The following is a 26,341-nucleotide window of genomic DNA, read 5'->3' as shown; positions in this document are numbered from 1 at the left end:
CCTTTTTCACCTGATATATATCATCATCAGATTATCATGCAGAAAGCTGGTAATTGGTGTTGAATATATCTGATCGCACTCCAGGAGAATACTTCCCTCCACTTTTGTTTCCGTATTTAAAGTTATCCTTTCTCCTAAAATGAGCATGTTTGCTATGTTATTTTACATAAGATTTCCATTTGTTTTACTCAGAAAGTGGAAATTCATTTTTTAGAAACTTGAACAGAAATATATATATATAAATATATATATATATAATTGTTGTTGCTAGAAAAAAGAAAAACAGCTCAGTTTTTCCACCACTTCTTTGCTTCATCTGAGTTGTTAGAAGCTGTAGATGGTATAAACTAACATAATTCCTTTGCAGTCTTTGGGTCTGTGATGTGAGTACATCAGCTAAAGATCAGACAAAGGTGACTTTAATGGAGTTTCTAAGGCCCTTGCCTCTTGAGGAAGGAGTGCAGGGAGCCCTTTCTCTGTAAAAACAAACTTTCCCTGTTGCTGACTTTGTGATTTAAAGTAGCTTCCAGATGAACTTGGTCCTAACAAATACGTTAAACTTTGCGCTGTAGCCTTGCCTGTTCAGCATCTCCCTTGAATCAAAGCTGTAATTGGCAGCCCAGGAAAACTGATAACTGTCCATTGTAGGGATGTCTTCAACAGGAGTGAAACTCCTAATTCAGCTTTAACTTTCACTGCCCCTTTGCCTTCTCCAGGCTGTGGTATATATATGGTACATAGATCATAATGGCAGAGAGGTAAGGGCTGCATTACTAGACTGTGCAAGTCAGGCTGTTGAAGCACTGTGCTGGAAGCAGAAGCTGCCATTGTACATACAGTGGAAGCACAATCCAACATGCAGGTATATTCAGATGTATACTGCAACTGCACACAATACGTTTTCCATCTGTTTCCTGATGTTTTGAGAATGTACTCCATTGCTGCACCAAATAATATAGCCTTGGAACAGAAAAATCCTCTGGGTAAAGGTTTCAGAATAAGAAAATTAATCTGGCTTGAAAATCCTGTCCTTCTGAGAGTCTACTTTTGTCATTTACTTAGTTTAGAAGATGAATATGGCAAAATATATTATTTATTAAAGTTAATATAGGTACTTGGCTGTAGCTTCCTTTCTACACACACTCAAACATTAAAATTAATAGGAAAAAAAGCTTCCAGCAGTTTAAACAGAATTTGCCTATATGGTACTAGCAGTAGGAGTCTTTCCTTATATTTGTAAATTATTTAGCAGCGATACAAATATTTTAAAACTCCAAATTGTGGACAGCCTCTTTGTTTTCGCTTCCTTGCTTGTTTGCGTTTTAAACGTAGATGTAATTTCAAGTGCTATTGGTACCTCCTTAGAGAAGTTCGAATGTCTCTCCTTGCAGTGTCATACAGTGTATAATGGCTTTGAGTTTATTTTGCCAGTTCTGATTGTATTTGCTAATCACTACTGCCCGATAGGCTGAAAAATGGACACAGTAATTAGTGCATAGATGGGGTTAATTTTTGAGTTTCCTTGAAGGCACCAGGCTTCTAAGACTGAATTAAAGAAATACTTAGTAAAGGTAGAACTTACATTGATAAATATGCAGGTGTTTGCTGATATATTATGTGTAAATTTCTGTTTCCACTGTGTGTACGATTTGAGTCCTTTACAGTAATGGAAATTTAGAACTGTATTACAGACCATCAGTGACTATTTCTTCTACATGCAAAAGACTTGTTTGGAAATTTAATTTTCTTTCTTCTGATCTTCTCCCCCTTCAGCTTTCCAATAGCTGTCAAACCATCCACTGACTAGAGTGTCAGTTCACTTCACAGATAACTCAGTTTTCTTCCATGCTCCACGGTGTGAGACAGCACATTCTGCTAGAGAGCACTGTAACAATGCACGCTGCATCAGAAATGTATGAATCTAAGGCTCGTTTTGTGAGTTCCCCTAAATCCATATAACCGGCTCCATAGCCCTGTATCACAACCTAGGAGATTGTCATGTGTTCTCTGAGAAAATTATATATAAATACCTACATCTGTAGCTTTAATACAGCGTAATTATTTTTTAAGGAGTGTCTCAAATTGAGATTATGGCATTTAAAGTCAAGTAGCAGTCATTGTTATCATTAGCAAGACAAAGACATAAAAACAGTATTGCTTTTACCTCATACCACCTTTTCTGTGCCTTGGTGTACTAGGAATTAGGCGCTGGTCACAGAAATACAGCATCCACTATAGTCAAATTGTGTTCCGCAGTAGCTTGGGTTAGTCTGGACAAGTGATTCTGAACACACTGTGATTCCCACATCTCAGTTGCTTTCCTAAGACCCAAGAGAACTTCTCTGCTTATTATCAAATGCCTGCAGAATGTCCTGGTGATACAGTGATGTGCAGGGTTCTTAACCCTGCCTCCTAAATTACTGCAGTTTACTACACTATTACTCCTCTGCTAAGTCTGAGTGATACTGGGTGATGGCCAGTAGCTCCTATACAGAAAACACAGCCCAGGATGCACTTCATTCTCCTGTTATAGTTGCTCATCAGAAAGGAAACGTGGAAGTAGTGTAGACCAAAGATACCTTTCAGTGCTGCATTTGAAGGATCCCCTCTTGTAGTTTGAAACCATTTCCTCTTGTCCATTACCACAGACCCTGCTGAAGAGTCTCTCCCCTTCTTTCTTATAACCCTTCTTTAGATACTGAAAGGCCACTGTCAGGTCTCCCTGGAGCCTTCTGTTCTCCAGGTTGAACAGCTCCAACTCTCTCAGCCTGTCCTCATAGGGGAGGTGTAAATTCTTCTTTAATATAACAACCCACAAATCATTCAGTCAGTATGAATTCACTTGTTGTTTTTGTCATAATGAAGATAGCCTGAATTCTGGTGAAATTCAAATGTCTGCTCAATTAGGAAAGATAAGTGCCTCTGAAGACTTTGAGGAATGACGTAGGGTAGGGAGTTAACCAAAACCTCTCAATAGAATGCACCAGATATGTAGATTTGGTGGGTTTAGAACATTTGAATATAATCCTCAATGATTTCAAATCTATAAGCACTTTTAAGTGTATGTAATTAATTTCTTTTTTACCTTCAGGCCTAAACACATACAGCTAATGCACATTTTGAAACTCAATTCAGCATTTAATTCACTAAAGCACTATTGCAATTTTTGATGCCCTTCATTGATTCTTTGTTTCGCGGGGTTGAGTAGAACAGAGGAGAAAAAAACATTTCAAATTAATCTTAATAAGAAGGTGGTTTTAGTTTGTCACCTTCTCTCCTTGGCAGAATACAGAAGCAGCAATGATGTTGATATAGTGTGCTTATATGAAGGTCTTTAGTAAGACAGAAGTCTTTCTTTCCAGTTTTTTCATGTGACTTCCCCGTGAGCACTACAGGGCCGTGAGTTTTAGATGAAACTGCTGTTACTGCATGACTAGTTGGCAGTTCCCCATCGAGGAGTTGTCAGGATAATAGAAAAAAATCAAGCAGAGGAGCCTGTCCTTATCTAGACCCATCCAATGTCTTTATGAATGACTTAAGAATGTAATAATAAGATTTTTATGTTTTCAGACAATCAGAAGGCAGAATGGTCTACAAGCAGTTTGTAAATAAAATTAGGATTGAGAATGTTGTTGGCAGACTGGAACAGTGACTTGAAGTAAACAGTAGAATTAGTAATGACAGTGAAAGTGTGACACTTTTTAGAAGTTCTTTGGGGAAAAAGATGGGGATAGTAGTATGTCAGCAGTGTCAATAGTGCATAGGTCAGCAATATCGTAGTATATTAATGGTCTCATGTAACAATATACAAACAAGAATGGCATAGACTGGTACAGTCTGGGATCTTTTCAATCTGTTCTCCATTACTGCAGCCCTAAATGGAAGCTGGTTTTCATCTTTTATGGATGGGAGGCAGTGATTATCAAACTCAAGGGCTGGACTTGTGGTTCCTGGGCTCTGGGGTACAAACCCAAAAATGGAAAATGAGGCAAGTGAGTTGAAAGGTGTAGAGCTCCATCACAATGAAAAGGAAGATCTGCTCAAGATAGCTGAGTATGAGGGGCAGTTTTCCTGTGGAAATTAGGGTATTTTCACCACTGGAGATTTTCAAGAATTATGTATGTATTTTCAATAATTATACACTTCTTGAAATGGCTTAGATGGCTTTCTAGCCTCTTTTCAGACCTGGATGGATTGAATATGCTTTATGTAATTTCAAGTTTGTGTGTCATTTTGGCTGTTGATACCAGCTGCAATTGCTGATCAGTTTCAGTCTTTCTCTCCTCTTTCTCCCAGTCTCAAACTAGCAGAACCTCAGAACCTCATCTCTACTCCTCTCTGGTCCTTTTACACTTCTCTCTCTCTCTCTCTTTTTTTTTTTTTTTTTTTTTTTAATAAAATAAGTGAAGCAGGAAGAAAAATTGAAGGATTTATTATCTTTTTTTTTTTTTTCTCATAAATTGAATTAAAGGTAGAGGGAAGAGAGTGTTGTGTTTCTTTTCTAATCATCTAACTGGAATCTTGCTTTTCTTTCTGGTGGATCTGTCTCCAATGATCACATAGTCCCTATATTTGTATTATTGCTTCAGCAGCTTGATCCCAGACCGTGGCCTCCTATAGCAACACTAACTGTAGGAATATTGCATATAGTCATGCATATAGGTATTACAGTCTGGTAATACTGTGAAAATTCTTTTGGGGAACAATGCAATACAATGCTTTTATGTGTATTATAGGTGGATATTTAGTATGCAACTTCTATGTTGACTCACATGCATTCATGTCTACTTTTTGTATGGACTGATATCATTGTTGAGGCAAGTATGTAGCTCTACTTGGAATGAAAACACAGTTTTTTAAAGACCAAACTTTGACAGAATTATATCCGAATAATTGGTATTTTGTTTTTCCCTTCCTTCTCCCTACTTCTAGTTGGCTGTAAGGTGGTTGGAGCACAACTGCCACTACCAGTACATGGATGAGCTTCTCCAGTACGTCCGCTTTGGCCTTATGGATGTGGATACACTGCATACTGTAGCTCTTTCTCATCCTCTCGTCCAAGCTAGTGAAACTGCAACGGCACTTGTTAATGAGGCCTTGGCTTACCACCAGAGCATCTATGCACAGCCAGTTTGGCAAACCAGAAGGACAAAACCCCGCTTCCAGTCAGACACTCTTTACATTATTGGTGGGAAAAAGCGTGAAATCTGTAAAGTGAAGGAATTGCGCTACTTCAACCCAGTCGATCAGGAGAACGTTCACATTGCAGGGATTGCGAACTGGAGTGAGCTTGCGCCAATGCCCATGGGGAGAAGCCACCACTGCGTTGCTGTCATGGGAGACTTTCTGTTTGTGGCGGGTGGGGAAGCTGAGCACTCCACAGGGCGCACCTGTGCCGTGAGGACTGCCTGTCGCTATGACCCCCGAAGCAACTCCTGGGCAGAGATAGCTCCCATGAAGAACTGCCGGGAGCACTTTGTGCTCGGAGCAGTGGACGAATACCTATATGCAGTAGGAGGCAGAAATGAGTTGCGTCAAGTCCTACCTACTGTGGAACGCTATTGTCCCAAGAAGAACAAGTGGACCTTTGTACAGTCCTTTGACCGATCACTTTCATGCCATGCAGGATATGTGGTGGATGGTCTTCTTTGGATATCAGGTAGAATCATTTTGCACAGTTTGAGTTACTAACAAGATATAAAACTGCAGTCTTGAATGACACCAGTCATCTTTGGTTTTATATGTCAGGATAACTTTTGTCTTTGGAGTGAGTATTTTAAAGAACTTAAGAATGGAAGCATGTAATGAAGCCTGATTAGAAGTATAGGGGCAGAACACAGCTGCCTACTAAATATGAAAGGGAGCTTCTAAACAGGAAATAAACCAACTTTTTACACGGGCAGATAGTAATAGGACAAGGGAGAATTATTTTAACTAAAAGAGGGGAGATTTACATTAGATATTAGGAGGACATTTTACTCAGAAGGTGGTGAGGCACTGGCATGGGCTGCCTGGAGAAGTTGTGGAGGTTCCATCCCTGAAGGTGTTCCTGACCAGGTTGGATGGGGCCCTGGGCAGCCTGATCTGATGGGTGGCAACTGTGTCCACAGCAGGGAGTTGGAACTGAATGGTCTTTAAGATCCCTTCTAACCAAAGTCATTCTGTGATTGTGTGATTTCTGTGTTTCAAGTTGCATATACGGTGTATACTACTTCCAATCACCATCCATAAATCACGGTGAATCAAAATGATAATGCACTTTTTGACAAGTTTTGAATTACAAATTCTGTATGCTTGCTGAAAAACAAGAAAGCAAAACCCACTTTCTGTAGTATGATCAGGTGCTACTGTGTTTATTCCTGGAATGGGGAATTAAATGCTTGTTGGCTTGTGTAGCTGCAGGCCTTAAAGGCAGGTGATTGAACTCCTCCTTCTTGCTCTTGAAGATATATTTACAGGCCATAGCAACCTCCATTAGAAATCCTGTGTGACTCTGACTGTCAATAACAATTGCACAGGACTGGCTGTGTGTAATCATAGCACTATGGCACAGGTAGATGAAAGTATAGGCCTTGTAATTATAAACTAACATATCATTTGCAACTCAGTCTAATATGCTTTTTGTTGTACGTGTGCTCATTGATGGGATTTGAGGACATCGTGTCATCAGTCTTTGTAGTGACTTTTCTGGTATCAGTTGCTTTGGAGCAAGGTTGATGCTGTCTGCAGCAGGCATGAGAGGCAAAATGGAAGCACCTTTCAGTAGGAAGTGTGTCATGGAAGAACATGGATAATGTTGTCATATATATCAAGAAAGTTAATGAATAGGTAGGACCAGCCCTTCAAGAAAATGTTCAGCAACTACTGTCTTAACTATAGATAGCCTCTGAGGATTTTAGTGTGGTTTGAGATTCCTATGGTGTATAGATGATGCGTGAACAAATGATTAATTAAGCTCATTAAGCCTTCACTGTGCTTGTCAACATATGCCAGTGAGGTTAGTGGAGCTCCTTGCGGATGTATCTTTCTGCCCTTACAAGTTAAATAGTTTACAAGATTATATCTCCAAGCTCAGTCGGGAGAAGTAACAGACACCTATTTTCATACATACACACCGAAATCGTGACTGATATGTTTGGAAAGAATGGCATGAGAGAACACCAAAAGTCACAGAGATGCCTGGCAGGCACTCCAGGTCACTTTCTGCAACAATTAGCTTTGAAGGAGTTTTGTACAGTTTGTGTTGTGTATTAAGTGTGCACATGGTCTGCTTTAAGAGCCAGGCATGGTATGGAAAGAGGATTTTTGATGTAGGGAACCAACAGGGCGTATTCAGAGCCTTCCCCCGTTCATTCGTTACATCCCCAATTCTGTCAGTGGAAAGAGATGAGTGCCTGTGATGGGCAAGACAAAGCATGAAGGTGCTAGTTCTACTATATCTTGATTATTTATTTATTTATTTTACCACCGTCTTATGGTTTACAGTTGACTGTTTCTATTTTTGACAAACAGCACTTTTAGAAAGTTGTCTTAAACAGATCTGCATAAAGTCATTGAAAGAGCAGTAGAAGTACTTGTGAGAGTGTGGTCCTTGCTCTACTATGTGAAAAAGAATGTGATTATTTTTTTAAAATGATTTTTTTCTGTACTAAAATAAGAAACAAGCAAGCTCTACCCATTTTGTTAGAGATCTTTGAGGCAAATGTGAGATTGGCTCTAGACTACTTTTAATTTTTCCAGCTGTGCTAAAAAAAGGGAATATTTGTGGCAGTTTGCTGAAGTTCATGGTAGTCTGGTGAAGTTCCCACTGATTAAAAAAGAGAAATATAACATTCATTTTTAAGAAGGGGAAAAAAGAAGATGCACGGTCTTACAGGTCAGTCAGTCACACCTCTGGGCCTGGCAAGATCATGGAGCAGATCTTCCTGAAGGCCCTAAGGAAAAAGGCCCTATGAAAAATAAAGATGAGGTGACTGGTGGTAACCAACATAATTTCACCTTGGGCAAGTCATGCCTGAAAAACTTGGCAGCCTTTTATGATGGAGTTACAGTGTCAGTGGATAAAGGAAGAGCAATTGACGTAATCTACCTGGACTTGTGCAAAGCATTTGATACTGTCCCACATGACATCCTGGTTGTCAAATTGGAGAAAAATGGATTTGATGGAATGACCTCCCTGGATAAGGAATTGTCTGGATGGTTGCACTCATAGAGTTGCAGTCAATGGCTCAATGTCTGAGTGGAGACTGGTGATGAATGGTGTTCCTCAGGGATCAGTGCTGGGACCAGTGTTATTCAACATCTTTGTAGGCAACATGGATAGTGGGATCAAGTGCTCCCTTAGAAGTTTGCAGATAATACCAAGCTGAGCTGTGCAGTTGACATGCTAGAGGGAAAGGATGCTACCCAGAAGGAGCTGGATGGTTTTGAGAGGTGGGCCCATGCCAACCTCATGAAGTTCAACGGGGCAAAGTGCAAGATCCTGGACCTGGGTCAGGGCAATCCCAAGCACAGGTACAGGCTGAGTGGAGAATGGCTTGAGAGTAGCTCTGAGGAGAAAGATGTGGGAGTGATGGTTGATGAAAGACTCAACGTGAGCTGGCAATGTGCTCTTGCAGTCCAGAAGGCCAACCATGCCCTTGGTTGCATCAAGAGAAGCATGACCAGAAGATGGAGGGAGGTGATTCTGCTCTCACACGACCCCACCTGGAGAACTGCATCCAGTTTTGGAGCCCCCAGCACAAGAAGGGCATAGAGTTGTTGAAGCAGGTCCAGAGGAGGGCAATGAAGATGATCAGAGGGCTGGAGCATCAATCCTATGGGGACAGGCTGAGAGAGCTGGGGCTCTTCAGCCTAGAGAAAATGGGGAGACCTTATAGCAGCATTCCTGCAACTGAAAGGGTTCTGCAGGAAAGCTGGGGAAGGACTTTTTATAAGGGCGTATAGCAACAGGATGAGGGAAAATGGTTTTAAACTGGAATGGGGTAGATTTAGACAAGATATTAGGAAGAAACTCTGTACTGTGAGGGTGGTGAGACAGTGGAACATGTTGCCCAGTGAGGTTGTGAATGCCCTCTCCCTGGAAGCCTTCAAGGCCAGGCTGGATGGGGCTTTGAGCAACCTGGTCTAGAGGGAGATATCTCTGCCTATAGCAGAGGGATTGTAACTTGATACTCTTAAACGTCCCTTCTGACACAAACCAGTCTATGATTGTATTATATTATGCTCGGGATTAATTAATGTGTTTAGTTATGGAAGTGGAATACGTGCATGCCTCTGTGTTCAGATGCTGTTGGGATTTATATAATGCAGCACTGTGATATTGTGTTCAAGGATACATATTTAATACACTTGTGGAATTAGGGGGAAGAAGTCATAGAAGCCCGTTAGATGAACTGCTAACAAATTGGAAAAACAAAAGAAATTTTACCAGTATTGTTCCACATATATTTGAAAATGCAACTGTGGTAAAACCCAATGATGTATGGAATTTTGGAAGCAGAGTAGGCTAGACAGGACTTTTTGGTTGTTTTCTCTATAGCTTTTGAGAAAATGCTTACCTTTGAGTTGCTAGATTCTGATGGTTTACTGTAGATTATGAGTTGCAATACTTCCAAGGATATTGATCTGAATTATGTACTCACAAATTGAAAGCTGGAATTTATTTGTTGAACATAGTTATTTTTAAGGTGAAGGTAAATGGAGATGTTTTAACTATAACTAGCTTTCTAATATTAATTGATTGCTTAGGGGTATATTTGTAAATTCAGGGGCATTGAGGGGTAGAGGAATGGTACACAGAGATGTTTTATTGTGCTAAAATATCAGTAGTTGCTGATGAAAAGATCTACTGTTCCACCATCAAATATAAGATGTTAGCATAAGAATAATCAGTAATGCAGGAGGGAACCTGATTTTTAAGTATCTGGTCTAAAATTATGTGATTAAAAAATTAGTTTGAGTTAGGGATGTTTCTGAGTAGTATCCCTGCTGCTTTTTCTGGGAAATTCAGGTCATCACCAGAGCTCTCAAAGTCAGTCTGATGCTACCAGCTGGCACAACTACTATGAAAATCTGCCCAGTTTTTTAATAAATGGATAAGTTAATAGCAGTAATATACATTTTTAGACCTTGTATTTGTGGAGAAAGTCATCAAAACATGATCCGTGTGACTTACTTAATAGTCAAAATTGTAGTAGCTTTGCTACAAGCCCTTGCCTTCTATGACTTTGATAATCAAAGGCTGGCTAGAATTAAAGGGTTTTCTGTCGTCATTATTGGGATTCATTGTTGGCATTACTTTGCACCTCCTTTGGGAGGAATACAAGAAGGAATCAAAACCCACAGAGTCTAAAATTTTGGTGGCGGTGGCAGGAAAGGGAAGGGCAATTAGCGAAGTGTATGGCACAAGAGCATGCAGGAGCTGGGAGGTAGGCGGTGCAGGGATGCAGGGACCGCTAAGCTGCCTCCACTCCTCTGGGCCCTTTACCTGCCTGAAGGCTTGGGACTAGTGCACTTTGGAACAAGCCTGATTCTCTAGATGGCAAAAGTGGGTTCAGTTCCATATATTGTGAAACATCCTTTTATATTTGTGCTGTCTTTCTCTCTCTCTCTCTCTCTCTCTCTCTCTCTCTCTCTCTCTCTTTCTTTCTTTTTTAATGACCCTCTATTTAATTTTATCTTCTTGCTTTAAAAAGTGAATGATAATTCATTAAAGTAAGTTCTCTGCATTGGCAGTACAGCATCAGGCAGATGGCTTTGAAATTTTACAGAAAGATGAATCTTAGAGGCCCCAGTTCTCATCTGACCCCCTGATCCCTTTCACAAACGCATTGCCTGCCACATGCTAGCAAAGCGAAGTATTCGAGTGAAAGAGCCACAAACTGCACCGAGCCCCTTGGAGTTCAACATTACTAACAATCACTTCCTATAAAAGCAGTGAAACATTTTCCATAACAGTGAGAACTTGAACTGTGCCTGTTTTTTTTTTCTTCATCCTCCATGGTGCATGCAAATCTGGAGACCTCCTTTTCTATAGAGGTCAGCCTTTTTCCTCCCGTTAGGTGCCTTGCATGTATAGATTGGGTTGTGCAGAGACGGGGGGACCTCTGCCAGGCCCTCAGCTCAGTGCCACTTCTGCATCTACAGGGGAGATGAGGGTCTGTCCTCCCTGGTGAAGTGCTCAGGAGGCAGCACAAGAGGTGCTATCGAGAGCTGGTCCGCCCTGTTGTTCCTCAGAGGTCTGAGCTGCCTGACCTGAAGGCTGCCAGCTGAAGTCACATCTTGACGTGCATGGGAAAACTCAGTTCTGAGGGAGAAAAATAACCAACCCCCTACAACTGCTTCATATTTAATAACATTTTTTTTCAAAAATCAAGATTCAAGGTTGTGGGGTTTTTTTTTGTTTTGTTTTGTTTTTTTTTTTAATTTTGAGACTTTTTTGTTTCCCTGATGGTGAGATTTTGACCAATGAAATTATGGAGATCACGTATCTTGGAGAATTATTGAATTTCTAGGTGATTTGGAGTGAAAAGTATTACAGTACTATTAGTATGCTGTATGTTGTGGGGAGATCTTTTTTTCCCCAGTAAAGCCCTGTAATATTATTTTATGAAAAATGGATCTGAAATAAATAGGAGCCTACAGTATCTAACCAAATCCAATTTTGTGGTGCAGCAGGCACAGAAAATACCATGTATAGGGGCTTAATAAGGAGATAAATTGTCTCTGTGACCCAGTCTAAGTCTGGATGTGGGATAGTGTTTCTTTTTTATTATTATTATCTTTTAATAAAGATAATCATAGAATCATACAATGGCTAGGTTTGGAAGGGACCTCAAAGATCATCTAATTCAAACCTCACAGCTTTCAAGCACAGACATTATAGATCTGATGTCATTAATTCTTTGTAGATTGAAAGTAAACACCCAGGCTGGGAAGAGAAGGGCTTGACAGCAGCCCAGAGGAGAAGAATTTGGGGGTGTCAATTGATGAAAGACTTAACGTGAGCCAGCAATGTGCTCTTGCAGTCCAGAAGGCCAGCTGTATCCTGGGTTGCATGAAGAGAAGTGTGACCAGCAGGTTGAGGGAGGTGATTCTACCCCTCTACTCTGCTCTCGTGAGACCCCACCTGGAGTACTGCATCCAGTTCTGGTGTCCCCAGCACAGGAAGGACATGGAGTTGTTGGAGCAGGTCCAGAGGAGGATCACAAAAATGATCAGAGGGCTGGAGCACCTCCCCTGTGGGGACAGACTGAGAGAGCTGGGGCTCTTCAGCCTGGAGGAGAGACAGCTCCAGGGGGACCTGATAGCATCCTTTCAGTACCTGAAGGGATTCTGCAGGAAAGCTGGGGAGGGACTTTTTATAAGGGCATGTAGTGACAGGAGGAGGGGAAATGGCTTTAAACTGGAAGAGGGTAGACTTAGACGAGATATTAGGAAGAAACTCTGTACGGTGAGGGTGGTGAGACAGGTGGAAGAGGTTGCCCAGCAAGGCTGTGGATGCCCCCTCCCTGAAAGCACTCAAGGCCAGGGTGGATGAGCCTTTGAGCAACCTGGTCTAGAGGAAGGCGTCTCTGCCTATAGCAGAGAGATTGTAACTTGATGCTCTTAAATGTCTCTTCCAACACAAGCCATTCTATAATTCTATGTCTTTTAATGATTTTTTAAAAATACATGAGAAGGTAGGGCTTGTGCCCCTCTTGTTGACAGCTGGTTTGCTTCCAGAGAGGACTGCCAGAGCTTGGAGCTGCCACTGGTGCCTTTAAGGGTGCACGAGGGTGGGAGAAAATGCTGTAGCTCAGCTGCCCTCACTGCACCTGTGCTGGCTGAATAGAAGGCTTGCATGATCTCCTATTTAACACAGAGGCAGGGGAGAGAGGAGAGATTTCTATTTTAAAACAGCAGAGCATCGTAGGGCGCACTTCCTGAGCTTGCTGTATTCCATGTATTTGCTGGAAGGAGTGCACACGGGGAGCTCTCTGCCAACATGTGGTTTTACACATCTCCCAGCAAACTGGGATTCATGTGCACAGCCTAGCACCCAGGGACTTTCGGAGAGAATGGTGAGATTTTCTGTGGGATTTGGATTGGGTGAGATTTCTCAAGTCAGATGCGGGTCTTACTAGGACACGATATAAATATGGATGATAAATGTCTGATTGGGAAAATGGTGCTAAACCTCCTGCCTGCTACCCTTCTCTTCTTCGAGGTGGCTTTATTGAAGGCATCTTTCAATGCAGTCTGTGGATAGTTTGGATACTGTAACAAACCAAAATATTTTGCACATGTGGGGAAGGGGAGGATAAGCCCCATCCAGCTTCCAGGAACTTCTTTGTGCAAAGGGGCCCTGTAGTGCTGGGAACTTAAGGGATCTGGAGGGCTGAGAAGGCAGTTGTGGCCTGCCTCACAGCATCTGCTGTGAAAGGAGTGAGCAGCAGTGGTTGTGTCCCTGTAACAACTTCTGCAAGCTGTACTTCCCATGGCTGCCATTCTGCAGGAACAAGGAAGATGCAGGCTTCTCCTGAGGGCACTCCTTGCCTTCCTGAGATTTTAGTCCTCAGAGCAAGCTGCTCATGCCAGAATGGTTTGTAAAATCCACCAAGCGCTGACTGAGCTGTAAGTTTTGATCCCATTGGACCAGCCGGACATTTTCTTCACTTCCCTTAATTGATTGACTACCACATTAGCTGCCATTGCTTAACATCAGCTTTCATAGGATGGTTTGTAGTTTCAAGTTTATAGAGTGTTATAACCATACCTCCCTCTTCCTTCCTCATAGAAAGTACTGCAGGGCAGTTTAAGAAATCATTTCAGAATTACCCCAGTTTTTTTTTCTTTTTTTTTCTTTTCTTTTCTTTTTTTTTTTCCCCTGAAAGTATGTATTATTTTTAGTACCATTTAAACTTTTTATTCCTTATCCTATTTTTTAGGAGATATATTAATCTTATGCCCTTTCCCAACTGCCTGGAGTATTTTTAAAAGAATAGTTCAAGAGGACGTTACAGACTTGTTAAATCTGAATTTTGGCAGAAAATTTTAAACTTTTGCTATAGCACTTCAAAGTTAGGAGGAACTCGAGTTTGAAAATTGATGCAGATATAAGATGGCATATTTAATGACAGATGTATCTATAGAAACCTGTTAAGATGCAGATTATCCCCCTGGGGAGGGGAGATCAAAACTGCCAATCTATAAAATATACTTGTTAGGGGAAGGCATGGAATCTATCTCTGCGAGCACTTTGATTGCAGGGGACAGTGTAGCAGCATGTGGCATCATAACCTAAGAGCAGACAAATCAGCTTGATGACTTTCAAAGCCAAGAATACTGCTGGAGGCAAGGGTACTCCAGTCTAGAAGAAATTAAAACATATAGAGACTGTTATTAATTCCAGATCTATTTTTGTGTAGTCAAATCTGTATGCAAATCCTTAGCATCTCATTTTGGCAGATTAATCTAAAAGTGAAGAGCGGTATGTGAAGGGAATGTAATGATAAAACACCACAGATGAGCAATATTGCAGGGAAAAAAATGTGAGCTATGTACTTGATACGAGGGGCTCTTTGTGAAGAGGGGAAAATAATTTTGCTCTTTTGCTCATTCCATTATTTTGTAAAGAAGGAGCCCCATTCTTGTTCTTCCCCCCACATGGAGGTGTGCTTTCAGAACAAGAAGACACCCAGCATTGTGTTTCTGTTGTACCTCCTGTAGGTTAGCATTCTGGAGGCAACCATCCAAGCAACTTTGGTTTTTATTTTTTCAACACGCTCGGCTGTCGTCCCATTGTTAAACATTGAGAGTGAAAATAGCTTTGTAGAAGTACCAAATTTCAGGCATTAGAAAGTATTATTTTGTGGTTGTGGCTGATGGCCACTAACAGAGGCTGCTCAACAGTGTGGAGACAACACTGTGAGATCAGAAATGACAGCAACTGTGGCTTTCCAAAGCATGTTCTTGCGTGTATTGTACAGATGTGGGATGGGTGCTGTATGACACAGCAGGGAAAGGCTATGTGTTGTCTTACAAAAGTACTGCGTGAGGTGCAGCCGGGCTCTAGCAAAATGAGGATTCCTCAGCATGGAGGCACACTAAGACCAGGTGAGGATGAAAAAAACTTCTCCCCAATTCCCTATTCTGGATTTTCCTGAGGTGCTGAGGTATACCTTTTTGTTCTGTAGATTATTGAGAAGTTCATATGCCAGATGGTTAGCACTGTTTCTGATCACTGTGGAGGAACCTCCTAACGTAAGACTATGACAAAGCCAGAAGATGTTTGCTCTGCAGTACGAATATATGTGATAAATGTAGAATTTCCTTCAAAGATATATGGAATACAGTTGCAGTTGACAAAGGTGCATTGGCATGTGAGTGTAACTGGGGTTATGCAATGTAATCCTGCCAGCAAATGGACCCCACAGTTGGTTATTTTACTGTACCACACACATCTTGGTCCTGATTCTGCCTATGTGAAAAAAATATGTAACCTGTATAAACTCTTTCATAGGAGGAGTAACAAATACTGCACAGTATCAAAACAGGCTCATGGTCTATGATCCCAAGCAGGTGGGTATCTGTGTTGTATGCATTTCTCTCTTATCTTTTGTTTAAAGCAGGTCTCTTACCAAATGCATGCTGTGATTTCTTAAGTTTAAAATGCTGTCCATTTGAGTTGATGGTGTTTTAAATTGACTTTGCACTGATGTGTGTTTAACAGAGTAAGGGACACTCTGACTGATTTTTATATTTTTGATGCCCATATGTTTTAGAAACATTTTAGATTAAATGCTTAGAATCTTAGAATAAATGTATTTTAAGCTCCTCTACTTACCAGTATTTATTTTGCTTGTTCGTTTGTTTGTAATCCAGCAGCCCTGAGCAGCATGTACTCCAAGCCAGTGTCACAGAGCTGCTTCTTATCTTTCACATTTCAGCTTTCAATTACATATACACAAGCTTTTTGTTTTCTCCATACTTTCGGAACTACGCTACCTGTCAGTGCCTCATTCTGCTGACTGCAAGGGTGCCTATCATTTCATTACCCAAGTACCTAAAATGTCTTTTAGGGATTATTTCATACATTATGTATTTGTTTTGATTAGGTTAGCATGGCTCAGTGACCGTTTCAGGGGGTTAGGGCATGGTTATGCCCTCTTGCTAGTATTCGGAAATAGGAAGTCCTAAGCTGGCAATCAGAGTTGCACAGCCTGGTTTACTCCTGCATGGGAAGGCGTTGACTTCTCTGATTACAGGATAGGGCCTTTGGTTGCTGCCTGTGGGTCCAAATTCTGCCAGGAGACACACTGCAGTGGTTCCCGCTGGCTTTTAAAGCATATTGCAAATGGGTGCTGAAGTAGAAAGCAGACCCTGACAGAGCTGCCTCGTCCTTTATGAGGTACATCCAGATCATCGACTGCACAAGTGCCAATTCTACCCCAAACCTCGGCACACCATAATTACAGGCAGCAATCTCATTTTGTTCGTGAGCAGGACACTCATTTAGCTCCTGTCTCTCTGTCCCATGTCCTTTGCTGTGGCTCCTGCTGATGTAGCTTTGGAAGTTGCACCCCAAAATATCAGTGGCAACTTGAGTGCATGGTTCTGGTTGCGAGAAGCCGAGCCCGACATATAAAGAGTTAAGGAGGAAGCGTGCGTTCGCCTCCTTCAAATGAGGCCTGCTTCATGTTTGTACACACATGCTCTTTTTAAAAATTCTGCTGGCATATTGTTTACGGTGGGTACTGGAAACCATCACATCTGCTTGCATCTCGCACAGAATCTCAATAACTCCATCATTCAGCGCTTGTGCTCGCTTCTGCGCGAGGCCTTTGTGGCAAGTCGATAATGCCTGCCATCTGCCACAGAGCACACAGCTACCTGCCAGCAAGCCGGCCGGGGTGACCTCTGCTTCCCCACCACTGATTAGCATGCACATACCGCCTTATTAGAAATGACCCCACCAGGCCCCTCGCTTTCGTTGCCTTTGCAGCGTGCGGCGGCTCACCTGGCAGGCACCGCAGTGGAGGAACCTGAAGATATAATCAGGGGATGCAGGCAGGCTTTGCAAAGCAGATGGTGCCTATAGTCTCGTGTTAAGAGACTGGACTACTAATGCAAGCATTAATGCCTAATACTCAACTGTTACACATTGAAATGTATAGCTATATATTGCAGAGGTTAAAAGGCTGTGTTATTAGAGACTCTTGAGCTACCACAAGCACTAGCACGTGTAAGACAAAGAATTTTCTCACAGATTTTAACTTCCTCCTCATAGATAAATTAATCTTGTCGATTGCCAGGTTGTTTGCTTCTGTAAGCATAGTAGAAGCAATTGCTTTCCTGCATTTAAAATACTGTACTATAATTGCTCTTCTTTTGTGTCCTCCCTCCACGCCACAAATAGTAGAATTCCTGAATATTGTTAACAGGAAGAAAAATATGCAAAAGGTTTTTACTTTGTGAGTGCCTGCAAATAAAGGGTTAGCGTTAAACCAAGTGCACAAATCATTTAAGAAGATCCTTTAGGAAATTATTTTTCCCTGTTGCTTCGTTCCCCAAGGATAAGACCAAATAAGCTTCTGAATAATGAAAGGTAGAAGAATCTTTCTTCTCTCTCAGAGCTGGTTGGTACAGACATGTTAGTGTTGTATACAAAGGAATCATCTAATAGTCTTGCTTAAGGAGGATTTGCTACTGAATTCTGCAGAGAAAAAAGAAAAAACACAACAAAACAGGCTTTGAAGCCTCATGAGCTAAACAGAAGAATAGAGCAAGAAATACTCTCTCGTTAATTACTTGAAATGTGAGAACTGTAAACCACATGTTGCAAGTCTGTTATAGTTAGTGGATGTTGTAACCAACCTGCATGCTTAACATATGAATAACACAAGTATATATGCCTTGTATCTCTAGCCAAGGGTGAGGAAAACACCAGTAAATGCTGATGTCATTGTACTAATAGAGGTATGACTTCAAGCGGTGCTGAGACAAGTTCTGTCTTTTCATTTGCAGAACAAGTGGTTAAGCCGTAGCCCAATGCTGCAGAGGAGAGTGTATCACTCCATGGCTGCTGTCCAAAGGAAACTCTATGTGCTAGGTGGAAACGACCTGGACTACAACAATGATCGGATCCTGGTTCGGCACATTGACTCCTACAGCATTGATGCTGACCAGTGGACGCGTTGCAGCTTCAACATGTTGACAGGCAAGTGTTGTGTACAAAAAGAAGAAAAATTCCTACTATTAAATTAAAACATAAGTCCTTTGCCCTTTTCATGCCTTCAGTATGTGGAACTCCACAATTTCACCACAGGTGCCTCTAGCTTAGGGATCATTGTTGACATACAAGAGAGTTTTGATTACTGTCTTGGCATTAATTGTTCTAGAAAACATTTGTATATTGCAGGCTGTACTTTTAAGAAGACCCACACAATTAATTAGGAAAGCAAAAATACTTTGTTATATTATTACCAATACTTATTTTGATTCTCCAGAAGCTTGCATGCACTGATGGATTTAGTTCCATGTTTGATGTGTACAATAGGTAGATGCATCTCTACCATAATATCATTTTTCTCTCTTTCTGCTGGCACACTAGATCTAGGCTTATGCTGAAATCCATTAACTGTCATTTATTTCAAAACATTGTCATCTTTATACGTTTCCAGAAACGAGGTGTCTTTGTTGGAAGTCTATCAAATCAAGGATACATTGAATAGCTTGGATAGCTATGTCATCCGCAGAGTTTCTCCTCACGGTCATTAGATGGAACTGTTCCAGTTTCAACTTGCAATGCACTGCAACTCTCTGTCCCTGCCATACCATCCCCCAGATGTCACCACCACCTGATGTGACTCCCAGATGTACTACCACTTGAATCCCTGGTAGAGGCTGGCAAGTGACACATTCTCTGAGTATTCTCAGCACCAACAGTAGCTTGGCAGAAGAGAATGGAGGCTGTAGTGAGCTGGAGGTCTGCCTCTTCTCTCATGTAACTAGTGATAGGATGAGAGGGAATGGCCTCAAGTTGTGCCAGGGGAGATTCAGGCTGGACATTAGGAAATACCACTTTTCCAAAAGAGTGGTCAGGCACTGGAATGGGCTGCCCAGGGAGGTGGTGAAGTCACTGACCCTGGAGGTGTTCAAGGAACGTTTAGATGTTTTGTTCAGGGACATGGTCTAGTGAGAACTACTGGTGATGGGTGGGTGGTTGGACTGGATGATCTTGTTAGTCTTTCCCAACCTTGGTGATTCTATGATTCTATGATGCATTTCCAGGAAAGGCTAACATTAATGTTGGGGTGTTCTCTTCTGCAGCAGACTTGGAGTTCCCTTAGTAACAGTTTTGTCTGTCAAAATGTTTCAGCACAGACTGCTATCGGAATCCTAGAAATGAACCTACCTCACTTTTCATAATCTTTCATTCACTTCTGTGTTTTACCATTCAAAAGGATACAAAAGATTTAGGAAACTGACTGGAAGCTCAGGACAACTGGGAACAACATGTCAGGGAAATGAATGCTTGACAAATAAGACAGTCACGTGGTGTCATTTTCCTTTTGGTAGATTTAAAAGCTGATACAGTGGCATCTTTGTTCTTTAAGATATTGCATTGGGTTTGTTAATCTCTGCAATCTTCAGGAGGATTGCTTGGTTTCTGTGTTTGATCATCAGAGTCCATCACAGACACTAGGGAAAGGTGCTTGGATCAGAAAGGAAGAATTGCATGCTGTTAAACAGAACTAGTTTATCATTTTCATATTGTTCTCCGTTTAATTGATTTCTTCTATTTCATGTTCATTTCCCTTCAAAATGACTTACTTTGAGAAAGATTCCTGATTTGTAACTGCAAAAGTCCTGGCACTGGAGGCACCCTTGCTCTGGAGCTGACCCCGTGCCACCAAATGCTGTAAGACAGCAGCCTCTCCCCAGATGTGAGCAGGTGGCTTGTTCCCACAGCCCACACCTGAGCTTTCCTCCGTGACTCCACAACTGGCAGAAGACGTTGCACCATGTAGTGCACATTTTAAAGCTTTATTTATACTTCAGAACTTCCATATTAGTTAAGGAGATTGCTACTGTTGGAGTAAGTTTACACAGAAGCTCCTGCAGTTTTCCCTATTGTACCTGTGGCTGTAGTGGGGAGAGAGGGGAGTTCAGATCCTTTGGCGTGTCTGTGTTAAATGGGTGAGTGGGATGGTAGCTGGTAGCAGGCAGGGAGCTCACTCATCACCTATGAAATACAAGTGCACAGAAACCACAGAGAAGGCAGCAGATGGTCCCCTACCCAGCCCCACTGTGCATCTGTGACACAACTCACTGTTGTATTACTCCGAACGGCACCGTCCTGAGCTCCTGCGGACAGCAGAGCACAGCCCTCACGTTTCACATTGATTGTTGCAAGTTGTCAACTCTGAAACTCAAGTTACTGCCAAGTACATTTGCATCTTACTGCAGAACTCCAGCACTCGGTGTTAAAAGGGTTAATTAAACATTGGAAGTGTTTTCTATTCCTTTTTTTCCTTTAGGTCAAAATGAGTCTGGAGTTGCGGTCCACAATGGTAGAATATATTTAGTTGGCGGCTATTCAATTTGGACAAATGAGCCTCTGGCATGTATCCAGGTGAGTGATTTAGATTTCTTTTAAAGTCTTTTCCAATAATTTTGCAAGGAGATGTTTTGCACAGAGGTTATTCAAAAAGGAAAATGCGGGTGAAGTGGAGAGATTAAGGATGTTTCTTAAGCAGCCCTGGAGCCTCTATAAACCTGAGAGGAAATGCGGATGTTAAGAAATATTTCCAGGTTAGCAATTAAGTGTAATTATTCTAAGTAAGATATTCTAGGAAAACAGGGTGAGGAATCTCTCCTTTAACAAGATTTGAGTAAAACAGTGGGTATGTTCTCAGGTTACACAGCGGAGCTCAAAAGTAAAAGAGATGCAGAAATGGACAGTGAGATGTGGGTGAACACGTTTTCAGCCATTCTTGTGGTGTTGTTCCTCTCCAAGCTGTCTTTCAGAAGAGCAGCCAGAGTTAATGAGTCGTTCTTTGGCAAAGTTCAGTAAGCCTGCAACCTGCCCTAGCGATTACTGCTTAAAAGCTTGAATGGAAGTTTTGATCCCTGCTGTAGGCAGTAGATTGTTCAGTAAACTCTTCTGCTCTCTCATCTGGTGTAACAGCAGCTTACCTGCAGATCCATGTCCTTCAGATGTTCCCATACAGAAATTAGGAGTTCTTATCTTCCTGCGGTCTTCTGAGTGAAGCCAATCTGTATCGTGGCCATAGCTTTCTGTAACTGCCCAGCTGGTCACACAGGAACTGTTGGTTCCATCTCTGTTTCTGCACTTTTGCTGATAAGCAGTATTTTCATTAGCTTCCAACTGAACATTTTAGAATTTAACCTTCAAGCTGTCCCATAAGGATGGAAGTTAGACCCAGCAGAAGGGAATAAGTCAGATGTTGAGCTGCTGATCTTATAATGAATGCACATTAGCTGGAGTTTGTAAAGAGCAGAGCAAGATACACAGTTAAAATCTAACTCTTCTGATAGTATCATTGTGTGTTACTAAGATGTCAGATACCATATCTAAAAATTTTCCTTGGAAAAAGATCACATTGGTAGGTTGAGGAACACTAGTTGAAGTACAGTACTCTGAATGGAGTAATGGGCAGCACAGTAGCAAGGCCGTGGCTGTAGTACACAGCTATGCTTGTTTACAGTCAGTGGGTAGTTTGCAGTTTTGCACCTGGGTTTAAATACTGCTTAGGGACAGGTGATGATGAGCCTGAGATCCCACTTTCAGCATGGGAATTTGCCCATTTCCTTAAACTGGTCGTAAGCTGGAAACTTGCCTGACACAGTCCCAACATTAATGGGGAAAGGAGGGTAAGGATGCTCTGGCAGAGCTGTTGGCACTGTGCCTGGCTTTCACTGATGAAACCAGCTCTTTTATCTTCAAATCCAGAAAGTCTGAGTTTGCTATTGCCTTTGGAATAATACTCATTTTTTTCCATACATCTTCATTGTCTTTAAGTCATTCATGTGTTTAGTCTTTCCAGTTTCCTGTGCTCCCTGTGCACCAAGTTTACAAATGAATCATGCTTTGTGACAACTGCTCAGCATTTTGGTGCTCTGTTCATGTGACTGCACCACCAAATGTCGCTGTCTGCTGTGAAGTGGCTAAGCTAGGATAAGGGTTGGGTGATGAGGACTGCAATAAATCACCAGATCCCCAGGTGCAATCTAGAAGTGATCTGAAACTACATTTCTGCTGGAATTAGTAGTACATTCATGCATTCTGTGCCAGCAAATTTATTTCAGACTCCTTTTGTGATCCCTGAAATGTTTTCTACGCTTTGCTGTGCAGGTGCTGGATGTCAGCAAGGAAGGGAAGGAAGAAGTTTTCTATGGGCCCACACTGCCATTTGCTTCCAACGGGATAGCAGCGTGCTTTCTTCCAGCTCCCTATTTCACATGCCCCAACCTTCAGACCCTGCAAGTGCCTCACCATAGGATCGGCACGATGTGAGATGAGGAACATGTGCATCATCAGCAATGACGTGGAGGGAGAAAATCAAACCCCCTGTACGGAAGGGGTCTTCAGATCTGCAAAAAGAATCCACCCCCATGGGCTGCTGCTTTACTGTCACACATTTGTCTTAATGTCGGACCACGATAGGCAGGAAGGAAGGTACAAAACCCATGGTATCTCTCCTGTGCCTCAGCTGCAGAGATGTGTACATGAGAGCATTTGGCATTTCTGGTGACTACTTGCTGCCTGTCTCTATATAATTCCATTATGCAACTCATAAGGCATTGTGATGCTCTCGGCTCCTCCTGGGCTGCTCTTCTTTGGAGTCTGCACGTTCTGTTGTTCACCAATGGCACTTTCAAAGACAATAGGAAGTACTGTTTGTGTTGACAAAGATGGTATAATACTGCAGTAATTATGCAACTTACTCGATACCTTTGGCAAAAAGAATAACAAATGTGTTGACTTCCAATTCCAAACTCCATTGTTTACAGTTTCTCATTTAATTATACTTCATTTTAAATTTAAATACTGTGAAGCAGATTAAAACAAAAATAAAGCCCTGTAGTATCTGAGGAACACGTGAAAGTTTGCAAAAGACAAAGACGCTGAAGCTTCACTGTTAAGTGCAAGTCTGAACCAAATACGTTTGTCTGAGAGTCTAAAGATCAAGTGGGATGTCTTTTACCAAGGTCTACTATCAAATAAATGTTACCTTCAGTCACATGATCAATTCCTCCTGACAGCTGCCGTCTTTTAATGGGTGGAGAACAGCCTCTTTACTGTGTAATTAAAATATGCCATTTACTTAATATTTTTAATATTCAGTTTGTAAGGGGTCACCACATTTACAATTATCAACAAACGGTCTCATTTTGTCCAACATATGGTCCCACAAATCACTGGTCTCCAGAGGCTAAACAGGTGTATAACAATGTCAATATTTATTCCTTGAGTTTTTACGGTGCGTCTCCCTTCCGTACTCAGGCATATGCCACTTCACAATAAATACTCTAACCTGTTATATCTTGGCTTTGCTTGGCTCCTACAGCCCCTGTCTCTTATTCTCATCTTTTTTTTTATTTTTTTATTTTTTGCATATCTGACAGCAACTTTGATGTTTGTAAATATTAACCAAGCATATGATTAAATCTTTATTTATGCTTCATGGGCACTATGCACTTCTCTGCTTTACCTGCTGATCTCTTCCCTGCTCCTGTGCTATCTGAGCAGTCCTGTGCAATTCCTGCTGACACTCACACAAATGCCAGGTGTGGAAGATGTCCCGGCAAGAGACTGTGCGTGCTGGACAGGGATGGATTGGCACTGCCTGGTAAGCAGCGCTTCCAGGCCAAACACATCTTCGAAGGGCCTGCTTAGCAGTGTGGTGAGGTGAGCTCTATTGCTTTGTGCCATCTCAATCTCCAGATGGACAGGGTAGTCACGGCATGTCACCTTGCTTTTTCCAGTAGTTCTCAGGTTATAAAGTTTTGTTTGTTTGTTTTGTTGGGTTTTCTTAGCAGCCTTTGGTTGCATAGAGCTAAGCTCCAGCTTCATGGTTTGTACAGAGAAAACCTCAAGGGAGACTGCAGTGAAAGGGTCAGCCTCTGCTCTCTGTTAACTAGTGGCAGGGTGAGGGGCGATGGCCTCAAGTTGTGCCAGGGGAGGTTCAGTTTGGACATTAGAAAGAATTTCTTCCCTAGAAGAGTGGTGAGGCACTGGCACAGGCCTCCTGAGGAGGTGGTGGAGTCACCCTCCCTGGAGGTGTTCAAGGAACGTGTGGATGTGGCACTGAGGGACGTGCTTAGTGGGCATGGTGGGGGGTAGGTTGGGGGTTGAACTATGCGATTTTAGCGGTCCCTGGAAGCCTTAATGATTCCATGGGCTGTGTGCATGGCCCAGGCCTTGTTCCCAGTCATGTGTGGCCCCAGGCCTGCCCCAGAGGGACCATGCCAGGTGAGCGAGCAGCTTTTGCACTGAGCAGAGCCATCAGCATGCTTCCAGACAAGGGTGCAGTGGTCATCCAGCCTGTCTAAACTCCATTGTGATGCTTTTATTCCCAGGCCTTGTAGCCTCCCACAGCTGCAGCTCTGCATCCCGTCTGAGCTGTTGTTCCTGGAGCTGAGCTGAGGTCGCTGCCTCACGCAGCACAGGGCGCTTGAGGGCTGTGAGGCGGGAGTGTGCGGCAGGAGGGTTGTTTGTCATGTTTGCTCTGCCCTTTAGACACTTTTACTGTTCTGGCTGTTATCACCAATTGTCTGCACCGGTGAATAGCGATTTTAAACAGCTGTGCGAGTGCACTGAATTAGTTAAGAGGAGCACATCCACAGAGCCTCAGGACAACACACATGCTCCTATTAGTGTCAGGATGCTGCTCTGGCTCTTAATCACCAGACCCCAGTGATTACACAGAGGCCTTTCATTGCCATTCTGTGGCCAGGTTTTTGTGCCTTGCTTTCCTATCTGAATCTTTCTGCTTTTGTTGCAGGACTACAGGCAGGTGCTGTGCTGCACCCGATGTCAGAAAGAGCCACACAGCCCTCGTAAGGTGAGCAAGCGGGCTTTGTGTCACCAGGTGAGAAGCAAAAAGGGTGGCAATGCAGGAGGTGGGTGGAGGCTGGGACAGCCCAATGTAACTGCAGCTGTGCAGGGTCCTGGCCAGCAAAGGCTGCCCGAGGCCTCCAAATCTGCCTGTCCCTGTGCTGCCTCTTCTGCATTGTGTCACTGACTTCTCAAACTGCACCAGCTACAAGTTCCTGTACACAAGTGCCAGTACTACCTCTTCTACTCCCAGGTTTGTACTGTTTTTGGCAAACATAACCCTTTGAACCCGTGCACTCTATCTGACCAGCAAGCAGTTTTGGTGTGTACCTCTGAGAAACCATTCAGCTCAGTGTTCCTGCAGAGCCTTGAGGATGCCCAGAATATCTCCACACTGGATCATTCTGTTCCTGGAGTGAGACCGGCACGGTGTGAAAGCAGCTGCCAGCACCATTCACTCGGGCTCCCATCTGGGATGTTGTTCAAGGGAACGGAGTAGCTTCCAGCCAGCGGGAACTGGAGGTATCTTTGCAACTGTGTAATGCAGCAGCATTGTGAACTGTTGAGTCTGGATGCCAGTGCAGTTCTGTGCTTTTTCTTACATTTACTGATTAAATCTGCTCCCAGCTGCAGGCAGCCTTTTGGGCCACAGGGTCTGGAGAGCTGTAAGGAAGCGCCTTTGCACTCTTACTCCTGTCCTGTGATCCCAATTGTTGGGTCATTCTCAGCATTTCATTCTTTATACAGCATACCTCACCTTTGAGTCCTAAGGCATCTTATCATCTCTTCTTAGTTATAATCACCACAACAGCCATCAGCTGCTTTGTGCTTTTTATCCAAAATATGCAGATTCCAGAGGCAGCCTTGCAGGGTGCCAACAATTGGCTGAGATCAATTGCATGAACTTCAACAAATGTCGTGTCCTGCATTTTGGTTGCACCAACCCCGTGCAATGCTACAGGCTTGAGGGAGAGTGGCTGGAAAGCTGTGTGAAGGAAAAGGAACTGGGGGAGGGGTGGGGGGGGGGGGAGGGGGTGTTAGTTGACACCTGACTGAACATGAGCCAGCAGTGTGCCCAGGTGGCCAAGAAGGCCAATGGCATGCTGGCTTGCATCAGAAACAGTGTTGCCAGCAGGAACAGGGAAGTAATTGTCCCCCTGTACTCAGCCCGGGTGAGGCCGCACCTCAAGACCTCCAGTTTGGGGTCCCTCACTACAAGAAAGACATCGAAGTCCTGGAGTGTGTTCAGAGAAGGGCACCGAAGCGGTGAGC

General features: G+C 42.7%; 1 protein-coding gene across 11 annotated transcripts in view; it reads left to right on the top strand.

Moving 5' to 3' along the window:
- KLHL32 (kelch like family member 32) overlaps window positions 1-26,068 on the top strand; it is a 114,155-nt gene extending 88,087 nt beyond the window's left edge. For 7 of the 11 annotated variants that reach the window (XM_046939258.1, XM_040697929.2, XM_015284673.4 and 4 more), the window contains 5 exons: window positions 4,933-5,659; window positions 15,506-15,564; window positions 18,010-18,202; window positions 20,526-20,620; window positions 22,364-23,552. In XM_046939258.1, the coding sequence (XP_046795214.1) occupies window positions 4,933-5,659; window positions 15,506-15,564; window positions 18,010-18,202; window positions 20,526-20,620; window positions 22,364-22,525 (1,236 nt within the window). In that variant the 3' untranslated portion in view covers window positions 22,526-23,552. Of the gene's footprint in view, window positions 1-4,932; window positions 5,660-15,505; window positions 15,565-18,009; window positions 18,203-20,525; window positions 20,621-22,363; window positions 23,553-25,016 lie in introns of those variants that run through there. The other 4 variants (XR_005858574.2, XR_005858573.2, XM_046939259.1 and 1 more) reach the window with 4 other exon arrangements.
- Window positions 26,069-26,341: the final 273 nt, after the last annotated feature.

This window comes from Gallus gallus, chromosome 3 (genome assembly GCF_016699485.2).
Source record: "Gallus gallus isolate bGalGal1 chromosome 3, bGalGal1.mat.broiler.GRCg7b, whole genome shotgun sequence".
In the NCBI taxonomy this organism is placed as follows: Eukaryota; Metazoa; Chordata; class Aves; order Galliformes; family Phasianidae; genus Gallus; species Gallus gallus.
This window is presented reverse-complemented; position numbering and strand designations above follow the sequence as displayed.